Source organism: Pelmatolapia mariae, linkage group LG3_W (genome assembly GCF_036321145.2).
Source record: "Pelmatolapia mariae isolate MD_Pm_ZW linkage group LG3_W, Pm_UMD_F_2, whole genome shotgun sequence".
Taxonomy (NCBI): domain Eukaryota; kingdom Metazoa; phylum Chordata; class Actinopteri; order Cichliformes; family Cichlidae; genus Pelmatolapia; species Pelmatolapia mariae.
In genome coordinates this window covers 73,923,998-73,945,845 of record NC_086229.1, presented here as the reverse complement: position 1 = coordinate 73,945,845, position 21,848 = coordinate 73,923,998, and the positions used below count along the sequence as shown (strand labels likewise).

General features: G+C 41.4%; 2 protein-coding genes across 2 annotated transcripts in view; both read right to left on the bottom strand.

Moving 5' to 3' along the window:
• LOC134623951 (zinc finger protein 664-like) overlaps positions 1 to 21,848 on the bottom strand; it is a 507,757-nt gene that overhangs the window by 413,558 nt on the left and 72,351 nt on the right. The window lies entirely within an intron of this gene.
• Positions 9,873 to 20,745, bottom strand: LOC134623919 (sodium/hydrogen exchanger 9B2-like). Its single transcript, XM_063468923.1, has 15 exons — positions 20,671 to 20,745; positions 18,792 to 18,863; positions 15,628 to 15,717; positions 14,587 to 14,695; positions 14,270 to 14,440; positions 13,010 to 13,152; positions 12,785 to 12,912; positions 12,533 to 12,614; positions 11,748 to 11,841; positions 11,561 to 11,667; positions 11,326 to 11,475; positions 11,088 to 11,196; positions 10,761 to 10,897; positions 10,097 to 10,271; positions 9,873 to 9,961 (listed from the first exon to the last, which is right to left on the bottom strand). The coding sequence occupies exons 2-15, from the start codon at positions 18,861 to 18,863 to the stop codon at positions 9,873 to 9,875; spliced, it is 1,656 nt and encodes a 551-aa protein (XP_063324993.1). The 5' UTR covers positions 20,671 to 20,745.

Below are 21,848 nucleotides of genomic sequence, written 5' to 3'. Positions count from 1 at the left end.
TCTTAAAGGGACTCTGTCAAGCAATGAAAGGGGAAGTGTGGTGGGTTTGGAGTAAAAGTTTAAGTTCATGTTATTAGTTGTTTATGCTAAGTAACTGTAATTAAGGTACGTTTAAGTTGATTAGTTTTTTGATTGGTTTTTTTGCTTATTTCTAAGACTGCATTAGATATGTAAAGGTCACATTATAGTATTTTGTTTGACATTGAAGGTTATTTTCTGTTTAACTACAAGTGAAGAACAATTTATTATTTTGGGTTAAGTGATGGTGACATATATTTAAGCTGACTCTTTAAAGTAAAGCAACTTAAGTTCCTAGGTGCTCCATAAGGTGACTACTCACGTATTTAAGTTGACCTAGGTGACTTGAGTGTAGTATAATACCTTTGACTGTCTGTGACATGGAGCAAGAAGGCCGTGACACTGAAGCTGTGGAGCAGCAAGAAGCTTTTGAAGAGCAAGAAAGTTTGCAAGAGCCATGCACAAGTAAAGCTGCTAAAGAAGGAAGTTTGAGGAAAAGTCAAAGAGTTAAGAAGTTCACTGAAAGGGGCCAAGCACTACATGATGAAAAGGTGAACAAGCTTCAAGCTCGCTTTAAAGTCAGTTATGAAAGGTGGAAAGTTGTTGCAAAACAAGGCAAAAAGGCACTTGAAGAACCTGTTAGTGCAAAACTTAAAGAGCTTATTGACCGAGTTGAATATGCCTCGGCAGAAGTGAAACAAGTTTATGATGAACTGCGCAATCATGAAACTCCTGATGCAGACACTCGCCGCAGAGTGGACACCTGTGATGCGGTTTCTCAGAAGATGATAAGGCTAACTCAAGAAAAATTAGCAGCAGAAGAAGACGAAGAACTTTCTGAGAGATTAGTTCACTGGAGTGATATAGGATCAGCATTCAATTCTGCAACCTCGCAAAGATCCAAGAGTTCAAATAGCAGGCAATCAAGATGCTCAAGTAAGTTGTCTGTAAAGAGGCAAGAAGCAGCTGCAGAGCTTGCGGCTACTGAAGCAACTCTGAAGATTATGGAGGAAATGGAAAGTGAAAGAAAGGCACTTGAAATCCTTGAAGCAGAGAATGCTGAGAAACAGAAGGCCTTAGAGCAAAAGCGAAGAGAGCTTGAAAGGCTAGAAACAGTAAAGAGAATGAATGCTGCTAAAGCACGTCTGAAAGTGTACAATGAAGAAGGAAACTCAGATGAAGAAATATCAGACCTTCTGCACGAAAGGAGTAAACGGAGAAATGCCACATCTAAACCGATGAATCAGTTTGCACATTCGCAACTTAATGCAAATGCAGAGCCGTTTGATATGCCACAAGCCACCTCAAGGTCACAACCAAGAGAAAGCAAACAGGAAGATAATACCACAACATTGGCCCAAGCTCTAGCTGAGTCCATTCACATAAGTCGCCTACCAGTACCAGAACCTACAGTCTTCAACGGAGATCCTCTCAAGTACAAGGATTGGAAATTGTCGTTTCAAATGCTGATAGACAGAAAGAACATCCCAGTGAATGAAAAGATTTACTATCTTCGCAAGTATGTTGGAGGACCGGCGAGAAAGGCTGTTGAGAGTTATTTTCTGTTGGAAACAGAGCTTGCTTATTACTCAGCATGGAAGACTTTGGAGGAAAGATACGGAAGTTCATTTGTAATCACCAAAGCTTTCAGAGATAAGTTGACATCATGGCCAAGGATTGGTAACAAGGATAGCGCTGAACTTCGAGAATTTTCAGATTTTCTCAGAGGATGTGAAGCGGCCATGCTTCAGGTTAAAGGTCTTGAAGTTTTGAATGACTGCAATGAGAATCAGAGAATGCTAAGCAAGCTACCTGATTGGTTGTCAGCAAGATGGAATCGAAAGGTCATTGAAATTGAAGAGCAAGATGGTTCTTTCCCAACATTTAGCCACTTTGTTGACTTCATTGCAAGAGAAGCCAAGATTGCGTGCAATCCAGTAACATCGCTTCATGCACTCAAAGCAGGTGACTCAGAGAAAACGAAATCATCCAAGACAAGATGTGTTGGAGCAAAGGTGCTAGCGAGTGCTGCAGAAGAGACATCCAACACAAAAAAATGTGTGTTTTGTGAAAACTCAAATCATAGCATTCACATATGTAGGAAGTTTATGGACAAGGTCTTGAGTGAAAGAGTCAAGTTTGTGCAAACCAAAGGACTGTGCTTTGGATGTCTAGGCTTTGGACACCAATCAAAGAAATGTGAAAAGAGAAAGATGTGTGACACATGTAAAGGGAAACACCCGACATGTTTGCATGAAGAACGAGACAAATCCTCAAGGAAAAGGAAAGAAAAAGACAGTGACAAGGAACCACAAATGAAAGAGATGGAAGACAATAAAGAGAGTAGAGAAACCAAACCCAAGGAAGCACCAAGTGAAGCAATATCAAACCGTGTGATTCAAAGTGACAGAAGTAATCTCACATCTACAATCATTCCAGTTTGGTTATCCACAACCAGCAATCCTGAACATGAGATTCTTCTCTATGCTCTTCTTGATAGCCAAAGTGACACGACATTCGTTTTGAAAGAAAAGGCAGATGCTCTGGATGCAGAGAAGAAATGTGTGCAGTTAAAGCTCTCGACAATGTCTTCTAAAGATACTTTAGTACCAAGTCAAAGGTTGTCTGGATTACAGGTCAGAGGTTTCTATTCTTCAAGGAGAATTCCTCTTCCTGTGACATACACAAGAGAGTTTATTCCAGCGAATTTGAGTCATATTCCCACACAACGGACAGCAAGAGCGTGGCCACACTTAGAGCACCTGGCTGAAGAAATTGCTCCACTGATTGAATGTGAAGTGGGCCTGCTCATTGGTTACAATTGCTCACAAGTGTTGGTACCCAGAGAAGTTGTGGCAGGAAAAGATAATGAACCTTTTGCCCAAAGAACAGACCTTGGCTGGACAATAGTTGGAGGAACTAATCCATGTGTTGACTATGGGGATGCCATAGGATGTAGCCACAAAATCATTGTCAAGGAAGTGACACCCAATCAATCAGCTGAGCAGTTGGTCAAAGAAGTGCAATACATCTGTCGCACACAAGTCAAAGAGGTGGTCACATCCGCAGATGTTATTAAAGTGCTCGAGTCCGACTTCAATGAAAGAAAGGTGGAAGACTCACACTTCTCACAAGAAGATTTAAGGTTCATCTCCATAATGGAAGAAGGAGTGAAGATGAAAGCAGATGGACACTGTGAGTTACCTTTGCCATTTAAGGAAGACAGACCAAGTCTGGCAAACAACCGGAGCTGTGCAGAACACAGACTCAAATATTTGAAGAGAAGATTTGAGAAGGACAACCAATACCACAAAGACTACACAGAGTTCATGAAAGAGACTATAGAGCGTGGTGATGCAGAAAGAGTTCCCTCTGTAGACCTGGACAAAAGCCCTGCCTGGTACATTCCACACCATGGAGTGTATCATCCACAAAAGCCTGGCAAAATAAGAGTGGTGTTTGATTGTTCAGCAAAGTACGAAGGAGCGTCCTTGAACGACTACCTGCTTACAGGGCCAGAGTTAACCAACTCTCTGGTGGGGGTCCTGTGTCGATTTCGGAAAGGTCCAGTTGCAGTGATGTGCGACATTGAGCGCATGTTTCATCAATTCAGAGAGAAGAAGATCAAGATTACTTTCGCTTCTTGTGGTGGGACAATGGAGACTTCAACTCTACTCCATCTGTCTATCGCATGCGCGTACACCTGTTTGGAGCTGCTTCTTCCCCTGCCTGTGCGAACTTTGGTCTCAAGTATATTGCTGCACAAGGTCAAGGCAAGTTCAGTGAAGCTACCATAAGGTTCATTGAGCGAAATTTTTATGTGGACGATGGTCTTATCAGTTTCCACTCAGAAGAAGAGGCAATTCGTTTGGTAAAGGAAGCAAAGGAACTTTGCAGCACAGGAGGTTTGCGACTTCACAAGTTCGTTTCAAACAGTAAGCAAGTGCTTAATTCGCTGCCGGAAGAAGATTGTGCAGAAACAGTAAGAAAAGACTTGTCACTGGGCGAGCAACAAATTGAAAGAGCCCTAGGTGTCAAATGGTGCATCGACTCGGATCATTTCCAGTTTCGAGTAGTTGTGAACGAGCAGCCACTTTCCAGAAGAGGAGTGTTGTCCACGGTAGCCTCTATTTACGATCCACTTGGCTTTGTGGCACCTTTTGTTCTACTTGGGAAGCAGATACTACAGCAGATGTGTCGTGAGAAAGCAGATTGGGACGAACCACTCACAAGCGATCTGAAGTCACGGTGGGAGTCCTGGTTTGTTGGATCTAAAAAATCTAGCAGATGTCAAAATTGACAGATGTTACGTGCCAAGAGATTTTCAACCAGTTCAGAAGTACGAGCTTCACCATTTCTCAGACGCAAGTGTTTCAGGGTATGGTGTTTGTACGTACCTGAGAGCTGTCAGTGAAGCAGGACAAGTTCACTGCTCTCTTGTCTTTGCCAAGTCCAGAGTAGCACCCACGAAGGTTACTACGGTGCCAAGATTGGAGCTGTCTGCAGCAGTTGTAGCAGTGCGGATTAGTAACATGCTCAAAGCAGAGTTGGAGCTAGAAGATGACCAAGAATTCTTCTGGACAGATTCTCAAGTTGTCTTGGGATATATCAACAATGATGCAAGACGTTTCCATGTTTTCATTGCAAATCGCATTCAGCGTATTAAGGAAAGCACTCAACCGATGCAATGGAAGTTTGTGGCATCAGATCTCAATCCAGCTGACCATGCGTCGCGCGGACTGAAGGCCAAAGACCTCATTACCTCCAACTGGTTTAGCGGTCCAAGTTTTCTTTGGCAAGAGAAACTTCCCCACGGAGAAGTCAAGGTGGGAAAACTTGATGCAGAGGATCCAGAAGTACGCAAAGCTGGTGTACTCCATACAACTACGGAAACAGATTCTTTGGCAGAACGTTTTCTGAAATTCTCCAGTTGGTCAAGGTTGGTCAAAGCTATGGCAAGACTTCTCAGATTTGTGAAAGAGTTTAAGGGCTTGGAAAGGAGAAGCAATAAAGCCACTAACCTTGAAGAAAGGAAAGAAGCTGCGCTTAAAATCACATCCATTGTACAAAGATCAGTCTTCTGCAAGGAGATCAAAGCACTTCAAACGCGAAAGGATCTACCCAAGGACAGAACAAATAGACTCTATCGACTCGATCCCTTCCTGGATGAGAAGGGTGTTCTTAGAGTGGGAGGTAGATTAGAGCGTTCTACATTGCAGCCACACGTCAAGCACCCAGTCATCTTACCAAAGACTTGCCATATCGCAAAGTTACTGATTGATCACTATCATCAGCGAGTGAAACATCAAGGACGGGGCATGACGATAAATGAGCTGAGATCAAATGGAATATGGATACTAGGATGCAGTCAAGCAGTATCATCCTTTATCCACAACTGTATTAAGTGCAGGAAATTCAGACGTCGAGCAGAAGAGCAAAAGATGGCAAACCTACCAAGTGAGAGAATGGAGATAACTCCTCCCTTCACGTATTGTGGGATGGATTGTTTCGGCCCGTTCTACATTAAAGAAGGAAGAAAAGAACTGAGACGTTACGGGCTTTTATTTACCTGTCTATGCTCTCGTGCGGTGCACATAGAGCTACTCGATGATATGTCAACCGACGCTTTTCTAAACTCACTACGTTCTTTCATCGCTTTGCGTGGGAATGTACGTCAGTTGCAATCAGATCAAGGCACCAATTTTGTTGGAGCCAGACGTGAGTTTCTGGAAGCAGTAAAGGAAATGGATCAGGAAAGTCTGAAACAGCTAGGCTGCGAGTTTGTGATGAATCCTCCCTCTGCCAGTCATATGGGTGGAGCCTGGGAAAGACAAATTCGTACGATCCGAAGTGTATTGACAACCATTCTGAATCAGTCATCCAGATCATTGGACAGTTCATCTCTAAGAACCTATCTTTATGAAGTGATGGCGATAGTTAACAGCAGACCTATCACCCCGCATCTACTCAGCGATCCTACTGAACCTCAGCCACTTACACCTAATCTTCTGTTGACCATGAAGTCGTCAGTAATACTGCCACCACCAGGAGACTTTGTAAAGGAAGATTTGTATCTTCGCAAAAGATGGCGTAGAGTCCAGTACTTGGCCAATGAATTTTGGCACAGATGGAAGAAAGAGTATTTACTGAGCCTACAACAAAGACAAAGTGGCACAAAACAAACAGAAATGCAAAGGTCAATGACATAGTGATTGTACAAGATGACCAAGCATCAAGAAACGACTGGAAGTTGGCCAAAGTTGTTGCCATACACCCGAGTGAAGATGGATGTATACGCAAAGTACAACTGTTAATGAGTGACTCATTGTTAGACGACCATGGAAAGAGACTGAGTAAACCAGTTCTACTTGACAGACCTATACACAAGACTGTGACACTATTAGAAGCAGATTAGTTTACATTTCATAAGTTCATGGGTGGAAATCACAAGTGATTTGGTGGGAGTGTAGCTGCCGTCATAGGCAACTCTCGGATTTAAGTTCATTTTATTGGAGTTAAGGTTGAAACAATTAGTAGTTGAAATATTAAGAAATAATAAATAAACAGTAATTCATGTTTGTTGATTAGATTTATATGTTTAAATGTGTTATTTGTGCTAACTGTGCAATTAGATAGGAACCTTTTCTATAGTTCCGTCTGTTGTTGCTAAGAGAGCATTTTTCTTGGCTGGCACACTCAGCAAGCTAATTAAGAGACGAGCCACGAGGTTTGCACGTCTACAGAAAGTTGTAAAAGAGTGCCTTTTTGGACTACCCCACGACGTAAAGATGAAAGTTTATTCCCTTTGAGTGAGGCCAATGAGGTAAATGTTTTATTTTGTTTATTATCGTTGTATGTAAATACGCTAGTGTTGCATGATATTTCAGTGCAATTACCTCAGTGTGAAGTGTAATGTGTATTTTATTGATTCTTTTGTTGGAATGTTTCGTCATATAATGCTTAAGGACTTTATTAAGAATATTCATTTAAGTTTGTATTTCTTTTTAGTTCTGACGGCATTGTATCGGCTGTGGTTGGACATCATTACATGTTAAGGCATGTTGAAGAATCCTCCTGTCCGAAATAAATGTCAGTTTAACCGCAAAGAACAAGTTGAGCTTTATTAAGACTCGAGGGGAGTAACAGAATCAGAATCACAATACTTTATTAATCCCGAAGGAAATTATAGGTTACAGCAGGCAGCACGCCAATGGCGCATGCGCACTTACAAAGAAGCCTTCTGACCAAACTTTACACAAACATCACATTGGGAAGACATGTCAGAGAGGTACGCTGATAGGAAAAAACAACGAAAATACATAACATGAGGTGAGAGGAGGAGAAAAAAAACTTCACTCAGACTGAGCTCCTAATGGGAGAACAGTTTGAGAGCAGAAAAAACACCCCAGCACAAAAAGCACGACTGTCAATACACCACAGAAACACAGACAGGCAACAGGGGTGGGTAAGGGGAGGAGAGAGCCAGTGTAGACAGCGCATCCTGTCCTGCAGCATGTCTGCGCTGGTCCAGTCGACCCGCCATCTGCCCCAGGAGGGGGAAAGCATCGAAGGCATTTGGAAATGGAGGGGGGGTGAGTGTGTATCAGTGTATGTGTATGTGTGTGTGTATGCGTGTGTGTGTCCTGAGTTTAGCTGAGAGAGTGTCCTCCGCCCTGCCAGGCTAAGTAGCCAGGTGGCCTTGCGTAGGGTAGAAAAGGAAGGTACAGTCTAAACACCTTCTGTTATCAGGTAGACTTGTAGTCAAGGCCGCCTAAACCAAGACCAAGCCAAGACCGAGACAAAAAAGTATTTAAACTGCAGCCAGATGCTGCTTTGTTTACGGGTCTCAGGCATATTTTTGCGATGCACTCGCACAGCCCTCCTCACTGCTGTCTACTGTCTCACTCACTTACTGAGAGGACAGACGCACGCTCCACTTGACTGTCGCGTCTCTCACCCTCTCTGTTTTCCACATAATGAAATTATCCTATATCCTCGCATGTGATTGGCCACAATATGGAGGGATTGGAGCATAGCTGAGCCACTGTGTGAGAGTTGAGCAGCGAAAGGAAATTAAGTGAGGAGCCGGCTCTCGCTCAATGGGAGTCGACTCTTCTGATTCACTACAAAGCACTCTCTAAGCACGGCTCTTAGACACATTATCGAACGTTACGTTGTGTGTCATGGATACTGTTGTCTCCAGAGGCAAAGCCAGACATTTTATACACCTTAGCCCTAAAAGGTAGTATGCATGTGGGATGGGGGGGGGGTTGACTGAAAGATTTATTAGGCTGTCTTTTGAGTTTTGTTCAAAAGAGAATGACTTCATATGGGACAAAAAATAAATATCACATATGCAGGACACCTTAAACTAGTTTTTTAATTAAGCAGCAAGGCAGAACAAAGTCGGGGGTGTATCAAAACACAGGGACTAAACCCCAATTCAACCAGACCCAGAACTGATCCGGAATTAAAACAGGACTACAACAGTTCAAAATCAGGACTACTTAGGACATAACCAAGACAGAACCAGAATCAAAACTAGATGATAGTAGCACTAAAAATCATCATAGACCTGCACTACACTTATTTTTTAATTCTACCAAAGTCCACTATTTAGATTCAGAAAAGTTTATATAATTATTTAGCCTTGTTGTGCAAACAAGCCTGCAGAACTTAATAAATATAGAATTTGAAAAGTAACAAATGGTATCTAAAAAGTTACACTAGGCACTAGATACATGTTCTGATGAGTTTTGGCAAACAACCATTTGACTAACATGTCTGTCTCACCTGCTCTTGTTCCATCTCTGTTCTGTCCTCATTCTCCTCTCTCTCCCTCTTTGTGCTGACAATCAACCCAAACACCAACATCATCAAATATACAGTTGAAACCAGATATTTACAAACTCTTCAGATAAAAACACAAACACTTTTTTAATTGTAACATCAAATCAGACTAAATGTTTATTTTTTTAGATTGATAAATATAAAAAACATATTTGTTAACTTTAAGAGTAAAGAGAGAAACTCTCTGTATTTCTTAATTGTAAATGGCACCAAATTGTATTCAAAATTGAGCCACACTTATGGAGCTCCACAATTCTTTTCCTGGTGTTTTGGTTGACATCTCTTGATTTTCCCATTTCAAAGAAACAGGCTCTGTGTTTTGGGGGTGTCTTATATGCATCCACAGGTGTGCCACCAATTTACTCACATGGACTCTACTAACCTATCAGAAGCTTCTTAAGCTGGAGTTTTCTTATTAATTAACAATAAATTTAGTGTATATGTACTCCTAAATTTGATGAAAATGATTTAAAAAAAAAGCTCTCTCTCGCTTTATTCTGACATTTAACTAATTCAAAAGATATTTCAATATTTATTTATCTAAAACAAAACAAGTTTACTCTAAATTCATGCTTAACAGTGAAAAAATGTTTTTATGTTTTCTCCCTAAAGTGTATGCAAATATCTGGTTTCAACTGTGAATATACTGCTTTGTATTGAAGTTCCTCTTGTTTTGCATTAATCATTGCATTTTACCAAAATGCATAAATATCAATATAGTACACTACACAACACTACGAAGGACATGATGGGATATTATAATTGACACAAGCGGCAGTTTCTCTTACTTTACTATTAATAGCCTAATAAAAATATAAACATTTGCACATTTACAGTTTCTAACCTGAGCATATGAGAAAATAGAAGATATTGACAGCCAGTATATATAAATGAACTGCAGCTAAATTCTGTTTATGATTTACATAATGTGTGGACATATATATATATATATATATAGATTGTATATACAGTTTATATATAGTCACTTTTTCCACTCAGAAGCTTCATAGCTTGCTCTCGAGAGTCCCGTTGTCTTTTTCTTGAACAACCCCGTTGCGGTAGGATGGTGAAGCTTCACCTTCTGTGTCTTCTGCTGAGGTAGGAATTTTTAGAAAGGGGAAGCAAAGACATTTGTTGTTTACATATGACTACACCTGACACTGTTCAGTGATTTAAGAGTAAAATTATGAAGCCACTACACAGTGTGAGGATGTGTATGCCTGCTGACCTTTGACCTGACGGGCCAGGAGACGTGGTCCTGCCAGTCCGATACCCAGTGCACCAACTGGAGCTGTGGTCAAGATGGCTAACACCGCTAATGTTAGCACGTCCAAACCAAACTTAATTAAGGCCTCATCCCCTTTCTCCCTCGCCATGTCCAATGCCTTGGAACCAATGGCAGCCTAGCACATACAGACATAAATGACTGCTCAGGAGAAGTGCAGATTAACAATGAAGGCATGTATCATTAAAGTCACAGAGGTGGTTTTAAGGAAACCAAAAGGTACTTTTTTAGTTCTTAGTCATCTAGATCTAAAGGCCTTTAGATCATAACTAATGGTGAACTAGAACTTCTTTGCGTGATTATTGTAGTAATTTAGGTTTTTGAAGTCAATAAAGAGAATTAAGAAGCCATGTAGGTAGCTCTAATCAACACCATGACAATCTAATGATTTCAGTGGTTACAAAGAAAAATCTACATGATTTGTGTGGATCATTTTAGTAGCTGTTTTGACCACCAGTGGCATTTTAGGAGTGTTTAGAGGCTTTATGCAGAAGTTTCTTGATAAGTCTGAGTTACTTCTAGTTCTGGTTTAATAAAGTCGGGTACATTGTTCTTGAAAAATGAAAGTCTTCTAGCAGTCTAATATCAGGATTACACACTCACAGACCTGCACAGTAGCTTTAGGCAGCCAGGCCACAGAAATGAAGAGCTTCTCTTTTAAGTTGAATCCTCCATAATGAACCAACAGGAAGGTGACAAGTAGACGGATCACCAGACCAATAAGAATGCAGGCCATACCCAGACCTAAGGGCATAGACACAACAACAAAGAGGAAACCAATATCTTAAATTTCCTCAAGCAGTGAAATGTTTTGCTCTGCAGGTTAATGCTCTTTGATTACTGGGCCCACTGGGCTCCTAGTAACTGACAACAAAATCTTGACCCAAATGGAGCAAAGTCTAACTTAAATATGTTGTTAATATAATGTTCTTACCCACAGTACTTGGGCTGAGTGCTTTAATTGTGATCTCAGCTCCAATCAGACCAAAGAGAAGTGGCTGAAATACATCCCATGACCGGCCCACCATTTCCGCTACTGGTACCTGATTACAAAGTTAGAGATACCTGGATTAACCAGATTCCATGGTGCCATCCATTAAAAATCATGGTGATTTTGGCTAAACATGACAAAGGGGCGGGATGCAGGTTAAAGTGATCCTGATATATGTTACCTTTTCGGTCTTCCAGCCCAGTGCTGCCAGGAAAGCCAGCACCAGTGTACAGAGACCTCCAGCTCCAGCAAAACCAATAACATGACTGAAGAAGACTGAAAATGTGGACAGACCCAACAACATGAGGGTCCTCCTCAATACCAGATCCTCCTGTGATCAGACAGAAGATATTAAGGACACATCTTGTGAACAAATAAAAAAGGAAAATCATATTCATATAAAAATAATGTCAAACCTGGTCATTGCTGGGGCAGCAGTACAAGAACATGCCCAGGATCATACCAGCTACGATGCCTCCCACCACCTCCAGCAGACCCTTCAGTATGTTCATCCATGTAGAACCTGCAGGACAAACACAACCAGACCATGTAGACTAGAAAAGAATGAACCGAAAAGCACAGGACAGAAACATTTTGTCTGACCTGTAGAGAAGGCGATTCCCAAACAAGTAGAGAATCCTGTTATGGCAAGAATGTCATCAAAGCTTCCAGCAGCCATCAGGAGGGTGGGGATTCCCTGAAGAACAACACACAGCGATATTAGAGATTAATATTAGAGCAGAACACTTGATCTTTCTTGACTCCCATGGAAGCTCTTGGGTTTGTGGAGCTTTACTATTAGTCCTGCCTGGAGGAGCCCTAGATCTTTTTGGTGACGGTTTAGGGCTTTCCCTTCCTTTAAATAGACTTGAAGTGATTAAACGCTTTTAGAAATAGCTGAAGGGATTCTAGTGGTGTATTATAGGTATTGGTGGGCTGTTGTGAAAACCAATAAGGTGTACAACTCTTTTAGAAGAGTATTGTTACTTAATCAGTATCCTATCAAAGGTTCAAGTGGTGCTTAAGCTGGCTTTAGTAACTTTGTATGAGGTATTAAGGACCACTGTGGGTCCTTGTAAAGGGGGTAGAGCATGATTAAGAAGCTTAGCAATCACTGAGAATGTGTTGATGGAGCTCAAGGATCTCTAGAGGCCCCTATATTGATTTTATTAATGGTATCATTTGTTATGGAATATTTACAGTCCTGCAGGTGGTTCTGGTGTTATTTTTAGGTTATACTTGCTCTGCATAAGCCTACACATATGATGTGTCATGTCTATAGACTCATCTCAGGCTCATCTCTTTTTCCACCCATATGTTGCCCCTTGTGGCAAGATGAACTTTTCATCAGTCAAATGTGGTGATGATAGTAACGGGTGATAATTTACCTTCTCCACTCCATATCCTTCTCTCTGCAGAAGCAGCATTGAAGGAACAACAACTGCTGGAGAAACGGCAGCCAGTACAAAACTGCACAAACACAAATATCACAGGCACAATGAGTGTAGCTTTATTTTATTTCAATCTAGTCATCCAGAGAGAAATGGCTGTGTGTGTGTGTGTGTGTGTGTGTGTGTGTGTGTGTGTGTGTGTGTGTGTGTGTGTGTGTGTGTGTGTGTGTGTGTGTGTGTGTACTTTACCCCAGTATGAAACCCCAAACCCATGGCAGACCCAGCAGGAAGTGAGAAACCACAGCGACAATGCAGGCTTCCACCATACAGGGTCCAACTGCAACACGTACGCACACTGCTTTCAGTCGACTTAAAGCCTGCATGCAAACACAGATTTAAGAGACTGCTTTAGATTTTCTGTGTGTAATTACCAGCATGTCAGGAACTTACACTGATATTTAAATGTGCATGTACCTCAGGGTTGAGGCCCAGACCAGCCCTGGTCAGGATGATGGACAAGGCGATGTTCCTCAGAGCTGCAGACCAGTGAGTGTTGATGAAGATGGCGTCCGTTATGTAAGGAACATTACGCAACAGCAGACCCGCCAGCAGCATACCTACACACATGCGCGCACACATACACAGGTTTTTACATGGTTGCCATACTTGTGAGTACCCCAGCTAACATAATCTGTGCTAGCACTTTAAAATACAATGATTCAACATGCATGTGAAATTACAATTAAATTCTTTTTATCTACAAATGCTTCCTGGCAAATACAGTATGTTCGAATAAAGGGGTAACAATTCATGCTTTACTGGAATTTAAAAAATAATTATAGTAATTTTAAGTAGTGTATCAATATTTAAGTAATTTACACTATGCTGTACTTTTAGAGATGCAGGCTTTATTATTAAGGGGATTCGCTTTGCCTTTTTGATTTCTTATTATGCAATATGTTGGTGTGTATCACTATTCAAATGGCCCTTTATATCACAAAACATATGAGAAGGATTTTTCTCCCTTTCCTACAAGAAAAAATACACAAATGCCATGAAACACTAAACGGCAGAGGCCCATCTGATAATGATGGAGCCAACTCAAACACTATCCAACCATCAAAACTGTCCTATCCTAGCAAAAGGACTTTAGGAAAACTACAAAAAATGAAAAAGTAGTGGATTTTCTTCTTTTCACTTATTTTCATATTTATGATGAAGGAGTGGGATTTTTTTTTTTTACTTTTTTGGTAAATAAACCAGAAAATATGGTCAACTTCGAATAACTTACATTGTAATTATTTCTTAAAAGACCTGAATTGTGTTTGTAAGTAAAAAATAATTTCATCATAATTTTAGATAAAACACACAGAGAATCAATTTAATTCCAGGGGAATTACAGTCACATGCTGTATTATAAAGTTCTACCTAATCACTTTGTCTAATTAAATCATCATCAAATGGACCTACGTCTCCTCAGCGCAGTGATTGGTCCAGTGCTTCCACCTTTGCATTTTTGCTTACTTCTTATGTCACCATTTTCTCTTTTAATTGACTCAAGGAGAATGGATGAACTCCAAAAGAGAGCACAAACCACCCTCTACTGTTTATGCTGCATATTGCAGCACAACACAGACACACAAGCATAACTGATGGGAAGATCAACATCAGAGGCTCTTAACACAGATTTTATACTAGCTTAAACTCTAAAAGGAATGAGTGATTGGGCTGTACCAAGCAGTGGAGGAAAGGGGGGCAGTGTGGGCAGTTGGATCATTCCCACCAGCTTCCCTCCCAGCACGGAGCAGATGAAGAGTATGATGATGCCGAACAGGTTCCCTCCAGGTAAACACTCTTTTCCCGTGATGGACCAGACGACTCCAAACAGCAGAGCAAACAAACACACTGCGAGCAGATGTGACATCCCATTAAGATTCAGTTTGACAGGATGCATTTACACAGTGCTGCTGGTCAGGTAGAGTATTTAATGAAGACACATAGTTGAGGATTTTACCTTATACAAACACACAGACATCATGAGTGTGTGTTACCTTTGGTGATGAGCAGGTTGACGATTCCCCGAGGTCGAGGACATCTGTCCTTCAGACTGATACAGGACGCGCAGCAGGAGGAGGAAGAGTCAGATGATGGCGTCTTCATCTGTTCATTAGATGTTTTTCAGTTTCTGATATTCATCATTCATTTGGCCACAACAACCGATTGTTGCAGACACCAGTAGTTTGCATAGAAGACGCCAGCTTGTCTGAACTATTGCCAAATGTAGAACATTTGTCTGTCAAGAAGAACGTTTTCATTTTTGCTGCAACCTACAACTTGCAACTTATTTCACCTAGAGACAGCTAGCAACCACTGACCAACTGTTTGGGAAATATACATTTTTTCATTTCCATTTTTATACTGGCCTTTCTCTCGGTCAGAGCAGTGTCACAGTGTCTGCCAGCAACCTCCACCAACCAGATTGTGAATATTCGTTTTTCCCTAGCAACTGACTGTTTCTAGGACATCGCCAACCAGTCTCTACACTTGTGTGACTGAGCCCTTACAGGACACAATGCCTAAACCACAAACTTTATTATCATTAACATTCATGAGAACTTTAAACCCTCAATTACAACCAGGTTGCTGAGGTTTCATTAGAGTGAGGTTGCGTTCGATCCATCTGTAATTGCTAAAAGAGCACAGATTCAGTAACTATAAGGTGTTACCTTTCAAATTAAGTGTCTTATATGAATTTTGTTCTTGGAATTCTTATGTTATAACATTTGGAAAGGAAAATTCCCAATAAATGGGTAAAAACTGCCTTAATAACAACAATGCTTAGTCTTTTTCTCTCTTTTTTTTCGTTGTATGCATGCTGGGCCTTCCCCTGGTCTCCTTCACTCTGACTCCAAAGTGTTTTTTACACATATTTTCACATGTAGAGTAGAGCCCACTGCTCAGAGGTTAGCTGCAGTGCTCATGTGTCCACCTACATTCAGTCTAAACCTTAGAAATTACAGAGCCCCAACACTTGCATATGTTTTCTATAACTAGACAGCCGTTCTCAGAGCTCAGAGGTGAATCACACTCACCGTGGTCGTGTCGTCCGGCTCCTCCGTCTTCCTCCGGGGCAGGACGGTGATCTCTCTGTCCTCTTGACCAGCCTGAACTTTACTCCCTACCTTTACCAGAAACGTGCATGTGTACAACAGTGAGTGAGAGAGAGAGAGAGAGAGAGAGAATGGGTTTAGAGACATGGGCTGAAGGGTTTTGTCCTTTGTCCTCTTCAGCCAAACCTCTTGAAGCATTAGTGGTCAACGAATTACTAAGGCCCTAGAAGTTACTCTGTTTGCTCTTTATGTTTTCCTCAATACTTCCCAGATTTTCTTTAAAAGTTGGCAAAGGACTGCTGATTTAGAGATGCAGGACTTTGTTCGTGTTCAGAGATCTTTTTAAAAATAGTAATCATTTTATTATAACTTTGAAGTGATGAGGTAAAGAGAAAGAAATAGGAAAACCAACAAAGCACTGTAAAATAATTGAAAGCTGATTTCAAAAAGACAGTCAAAGGCAGTAAAAGACCATAAAGGATTCAATCACAGCAAAACACCAATACTTCTGTGAGCCTTATCTCCTCAGGCTGGTCATTTCAAAGCTGGAAAGCCCTGATGGAAAAATTTATGGTCACCCTTTAGATATATAACAAGCCTCATCTTTGGAAAATCGGAAGGTGCCAACAAGCTCATAACATATGGGGTCAACTCTCTTCTGTATGTCACATAAGTGTTAAAAATCCATGCATTATTTAAACCACTTCTCCAGTTTAGGCTTCCTGCAACATATATTAGGGGACACCTATAAACCAAATACCACAAAGTTGCTTTTGCAGTTTTTGAGTAGAGTCATGCTTTAAAAGTCTGACCGGTACAAGCCCAACCACCTCATTCCTGCAGGTTACTACAACGGCTGCAGAAGCACCAAACTGCTGTGAACCAAGTACATTAATTGGACTCGTGCTGCAAAAACTTATCAGTGATTATTTTTTTCATTACTATATTGTATGACTACCAAGGTCAAAAACCTTATTGAATATTGTGACGTAGTTGTGTGGTGTAATCACTGATCGGGTCATGTGATGGCTTTCTTACTGACATACCTCCTAAAAGTCAGATAAAGCAGCCAAGAAACTGGGGTGTGTTCATTATGGTGTGTTGGTATTGGTTGTTGTTGGTCTGCCCATTTGCCCCACTAACCTGTGGAAGGCCATGCCTCCGCCGTGACACTGAGTGAGCACATGTCAAAAAGGAACGCACACCTATTCGTCTCTGGTTTTTTTTTTCCTGTTTGTCTGTTTACTAGACAAAGAGTTATTGTTTCATCCCATCAGTCACTAAACGAGCAGATACACTGCCCCACCTCTCACACACACATACAGATCATGAAAAATGTCATTCGACATTCGACATTTTATGGCTCTGGAAACTCACTAATGTCTAAAGTCGTGCTGGTTTCCAGTTGGTCTGGTCTGACAGTTTTGAGACGATCTATCCAACCTTTTATGTTTTCAGAAGAACTTTTGATGATTTCTAAACACTCTGCAGCCACATGGGTGAATTACAGCTTAAATGTGACAGACAGCCATGCACGTAAAGCTGAGTTTGTTTCTAAGAACAGAATAACTACACGGGTGTTTAATGTTTGGTGATCCAATTTCATGAACTTAACAACTTTTTATGATCAAATAGCAGCTTATCTGTACATGTTAGAGCAATAAAGTAACTACCACTGCAGTGTTCACCACCTCTAAATCTGTTAATTGTTTTATGATCTGTCGTTGCCATACATTGGTCCACTGTGACATTTGATAGCGTTACTGCTCCGGCCTTCACTCACTTTATATGGTTAAAATGACCTTTACTGAAGCGCCAAGGGCCAACTGGAGGTGAATAGTGGAGGAGTGAAATATCAACACGCTGCATTAAAACTATGAAATACGTAAGAAATCCTGCTTTACACAAAGTGTTGTCAACCTAATGTATTTCAAGTGTCACACATTGTGTGTGTGTGTTTGTTTAGTGCATATATGGCAGACATAGTTTATGATTTACTATCATTAGTCTTAGATCCTCTGCCCTCTTTTCTAGATCAGAGGTATCCATCTGATCATCAGCCAGTCAGTGTTTCAAGTTCCAGGTCAATGACTCCTGCTCATTTAGCAGCTCTGCTTTGAGTGGCTGTTGGTTTTTGACATCTGCATTGCCCATATTCATAGTTTATAGCTAAGTCTGGCTTTGAGGCTAAAACAGCTCAGTCAGGTCTCTCTGGTCCTTATTCTCACTCACTTGTTTCATTGTCAGTCAGGAAACTTGTGCCAGTTATTCAGGTGTTCAACTGCTCATGAATGCAAATATTAAATCAGCAAGTCACATGGTGACGACTCAAGATGACCTGCTGAAACTCAAAGACACTTTGGTCATCAGAGTATTTCACAAACTGCTGATCTGTTGGGATTTTCCCGCACAGCCAGCTCTAAGGTTTACAGAGAATCATCTGAAAAACAGAAAACATCCAATGGTCTTCAGGTCTCTGGATGAAAATGCCTCACTGATGTCAGAGGTCAGACTGCTTCGAGCTAGCAAGAAGGCAACACTAGATCAAATAACCACTCATTACAATCAAGGCATGCAGAAGAGCACCTCTGGATGCACAGCATGTTGAACTTTGAAGCTAACAGTCAACAGAAGACTGCACTGGGTGCACTCCAGAGAGCTAAGAACTAAAGCTACAATTCACAGACTCATCGAAATTGGACAGTGGACGGTTGGACAAACATTTCCTGGTCTGATGAGTCTCAGTTTCTGTTGCAACATTCAGGCAGGGTCAGAGCGTGGATCCATCCTGCCTTACATCACCTGTTCAGGCTGCCAGTGGTGTGGGAGAGATTTTCTTGGTACACTTTGTAAATGGCCATCCCTCCATGAACACAGTGGACCCATCAGAAGACGGGAACACAGGTACAGAAGAAGCACCCTGTCAGTCTGACAATCATCTCAAACCGACTTTAAAGTGACCATCTCCAGTCTTGGGATGACAAACTGGTCACACATACTGGGCTAGTTTGATGGCTGGAGCAATTGTGTTTTCTTTACCATGTCAGAGCAGAAATAGAAGGAAAGATAAAGTTGTAGACCACATGACTCCACGTGTGTGGTTTTAATAGGTGGATGTTTTGTGTGATGTGAACAGTCGGTGGTACCTCAGCCTGTTCCTGCTGCAGCCCAACGTCGCTCACCCGAAGGTAACGCTTGGTGGCCTCTTCGTCCATCATCTGAAACAATCACGCATTTCTTCTCATATATGTGAGGAGCCGCAATTAAATATTTCAAATAAGTCTGATTTCAAACTAACAAAGTCCTTAATGCTAAAAGAGAAATATTGTCCAGTCAGTCTATTCAAGTAAGAATACTCAACGATGAAAGCATGCTTGTGTGTTCTGCCCATACTTAGTTTTTTGAGCTCAGTGAAAATGTCATGAAAATCATGGGAAATGAACAAAATGAGCACCCAAATAAACTTTTTAAAATGTCTTAATGGACGGTGTCAGTTTACTTTATGTGACCATTCAGAAAATCCTCATCTAAATCCTTATTTCATTCACCTTTTTAAAATTTTAATAAAGATGTTCCACATTTCATCTGAGAGGATATTTCAGTTCTAAAAGCTCATGGAGAGTCACATTGCAGGCGGTCCAGAGACTCACTGAGCCGCCCTGTAATCATGTAAGTAGGTGCACTTTAGTCCCAGCAACACCTTTAATCACGGACACTTTTCATTGGTATTATCAATCAAAACTGCCCGCTGCAACCCTTTGTACGTTATAACTTCACTCTTCTCTGCGGTTGATGAATGGACCAACAGCAGTACAAGCAAGAGTGACGCACACGCCGGTCATCCCACATGCAGGCCTCCATTTGTGCACCGCCTCCATCTGACATCAGAGCTTTTTGCAGGCAGACAGGCCATCCCAAGACTGCGGTGGACAGCGAATGCACCATCTCTGCTTCACCATAATTTCCACTTAATGCTGTCCTGAGATCCCTTCTCATCCAATTTAATCTCCACTCACACCTTAGCCAATGTGCTCCTAATGCCTCACATGACTGTAGAGCGATCAGCAACTCATAAGAAATTCACTTTAGTGACCCACACCTTGATTCACACCTTGGCCCCTGTGACCCTTAACGATTCTCATGATTATAGGGTTAGGACCATCTGCAAGGTGACTCTCCAACAACGAGTAAATACCTGAGAGTCTCCACCAGCTTTTAGAACTGAACAAACCTCTTGGATGGATAAACGGTGAAACTTCTCCATAAACCTGAAAAGAAGTCCAAACTGAAGAAGTACCCGGAGTGACTTCTTCAAAGGTTTTAATGCCAGCTGATGATTGTTATTGTCAACATGTTGATAATCCTCACTATAGATTACCAGACTTAACAGATTAGAAAAAGCTTACACTTGGAAATCTTTCATCTTTAACGCCACCATTACTGTAATCTCTTAATCCACTGCATGACTAATAACTGAAGCCTTCAGAAAAGCAAAGTTACATAAAACGTGCAGTTTTACCTGGAAATACAGTGATGTAGGAGTAAGACATATCAGCCAAACTTTAATTTATTTCTTATAGAAATTATTTTTTAAATAAACAGTTTTAAAATGTAACCTGTAAAATCTCATATGCAGTCATTTCTCTTAAAAGCGTGAAAATTCAGATTTCAAGTAAAATAAATACTTGGCCTCAGTACTTGATCAACACACTTCTTTATAGCGCATCACTGCTTTATTAATTGTGTGTAAGCAAAAGTAAAACAGTATAGTCCAACTACTCTCCATTTCCATGTCATGTAACTAAAAGACTATTTACCAGAATTGTTTCTGTTAATGAATAAATGACTGAGGCAGAGCTGAAATACTTCAGGTCTTTTCAGCCCATCACAGAAATCTCCACGTAATCCCAAAACAAAAGGACAAATGTTCCCTCCAGTCCCAGCTGACAGCTTCACTGAAACCTCGCACGTTTCCCATCAAGTACCCATAAAAGCTGAATTATTCTCATTTTCTCAGGCTCTTACCTTGAGCTGATGAAAAGTTGTGTGACTGGAACAAAGAGGAAAAGACAGCTGGCGGCTTAGTCATCAAGCAGCAACAAGAGACGGAGGAAGCGAGTGTCTGCCGCGTGTTAACAACAGACGGTTTTAACTCTGTTGTGTTTGTCGCTGTGCAGAATGACAGACGTCACACACAGACACACACTCGTGGTAAAGCCTGGCATTATGGGAACACAGGTCGCAGTAACCCTGAGTCCTCTGTATTAATGCCAGGCTGCAGGGCAGCAGACACAAACATTATCATACACATAATAGCAGGTGTGTGTCCGTGTGTGCGCACATGCAGCACTGACTGCACATTTCCACTGGACGCCTGACGTTGACACGCCACGCGCAGGTGCTGAGGTGACGGCCAGCTTTGACCTTTTTGTAGAAACTGAAGTGTTCATGTGAGGAGTTAAATCAGAGCTGAGAGGCGCGATGAAACCACTGCTTTGTGATCCAAAAACCACACCTGTGCACACACTCCGTATCTGAGGATTAGTGGTTTGCTTCTGCAACTAACTATTAAACTATCAGGGCATTATCTTCTTAAGAGTCAGGAAGTTGTGACGAATACTGTTTGCTATGCTCGCCAAGTGAGACAAGATGTTTGGACGTTCTACTTTGTTTTGTTTGAGATGTTTGCTCGGAGAATCAGCGGTTACAAGACTGAGGATGTGAACAACAGGACGGCTGCAGCACTCTGGACTGGGAGTAAGATGCTGCCCCAATGAGGGAGTTTAAGTATCTTGGGGTTTGTGAGCGAGGGAGAAAGGAGGAGACTGATGGATGGATGCATGTCCTGGTGTTTTATACCCGATGATAGAAACAACGAAAACGCAGGGACCTTTGTCGCGAGTTTTATGGATTATTCGACTGCTCTTCCAGGCAAAATCAAAGTACTGCCTAGTTCAGTCGTAGACATTATCTATATAGTCTATAAAGCATGTAATGGAAAAAGACAACGCTGATACTGCGAGTAAACGAGCAATGCTTCATATGTTTATATTTTTTACTGCAGGACAGCAAAGTGGGCCTAAACAATGATGATACCCCCACTGCCATCTTTTTCTGTGGTACCTGAGGTTATTTTCACCTCTGTTATTGATGAGATCTTTCCAGCACACCCAAAGTTGTGGGTTTCACCTATTCATAGACAG

Coding starts and splice junctions, on each gene's coding strand:
- LOC134623919 (XM_063468923.1), bottom strand. CDS start 18,863: ATGATGGACGAAGAGGCCACCAAGCGTTACCTTCGGGTGAGCGACGTT. Junction 12,615..12,784: donor GTTTGGGGTTTCATACTGGG/GTAAAGTACACA, acceptor GTGTTTGTGCAG/TTTTGTACTGGCTGCCGTTT. Junction 9,962..10,096: donor CCTGGCCCGTCAGGTCAAAG/GTCAGCAGGCAT, acceptor TTCCTACCTCAG/CAGAAGACACAGAAGGTGAA.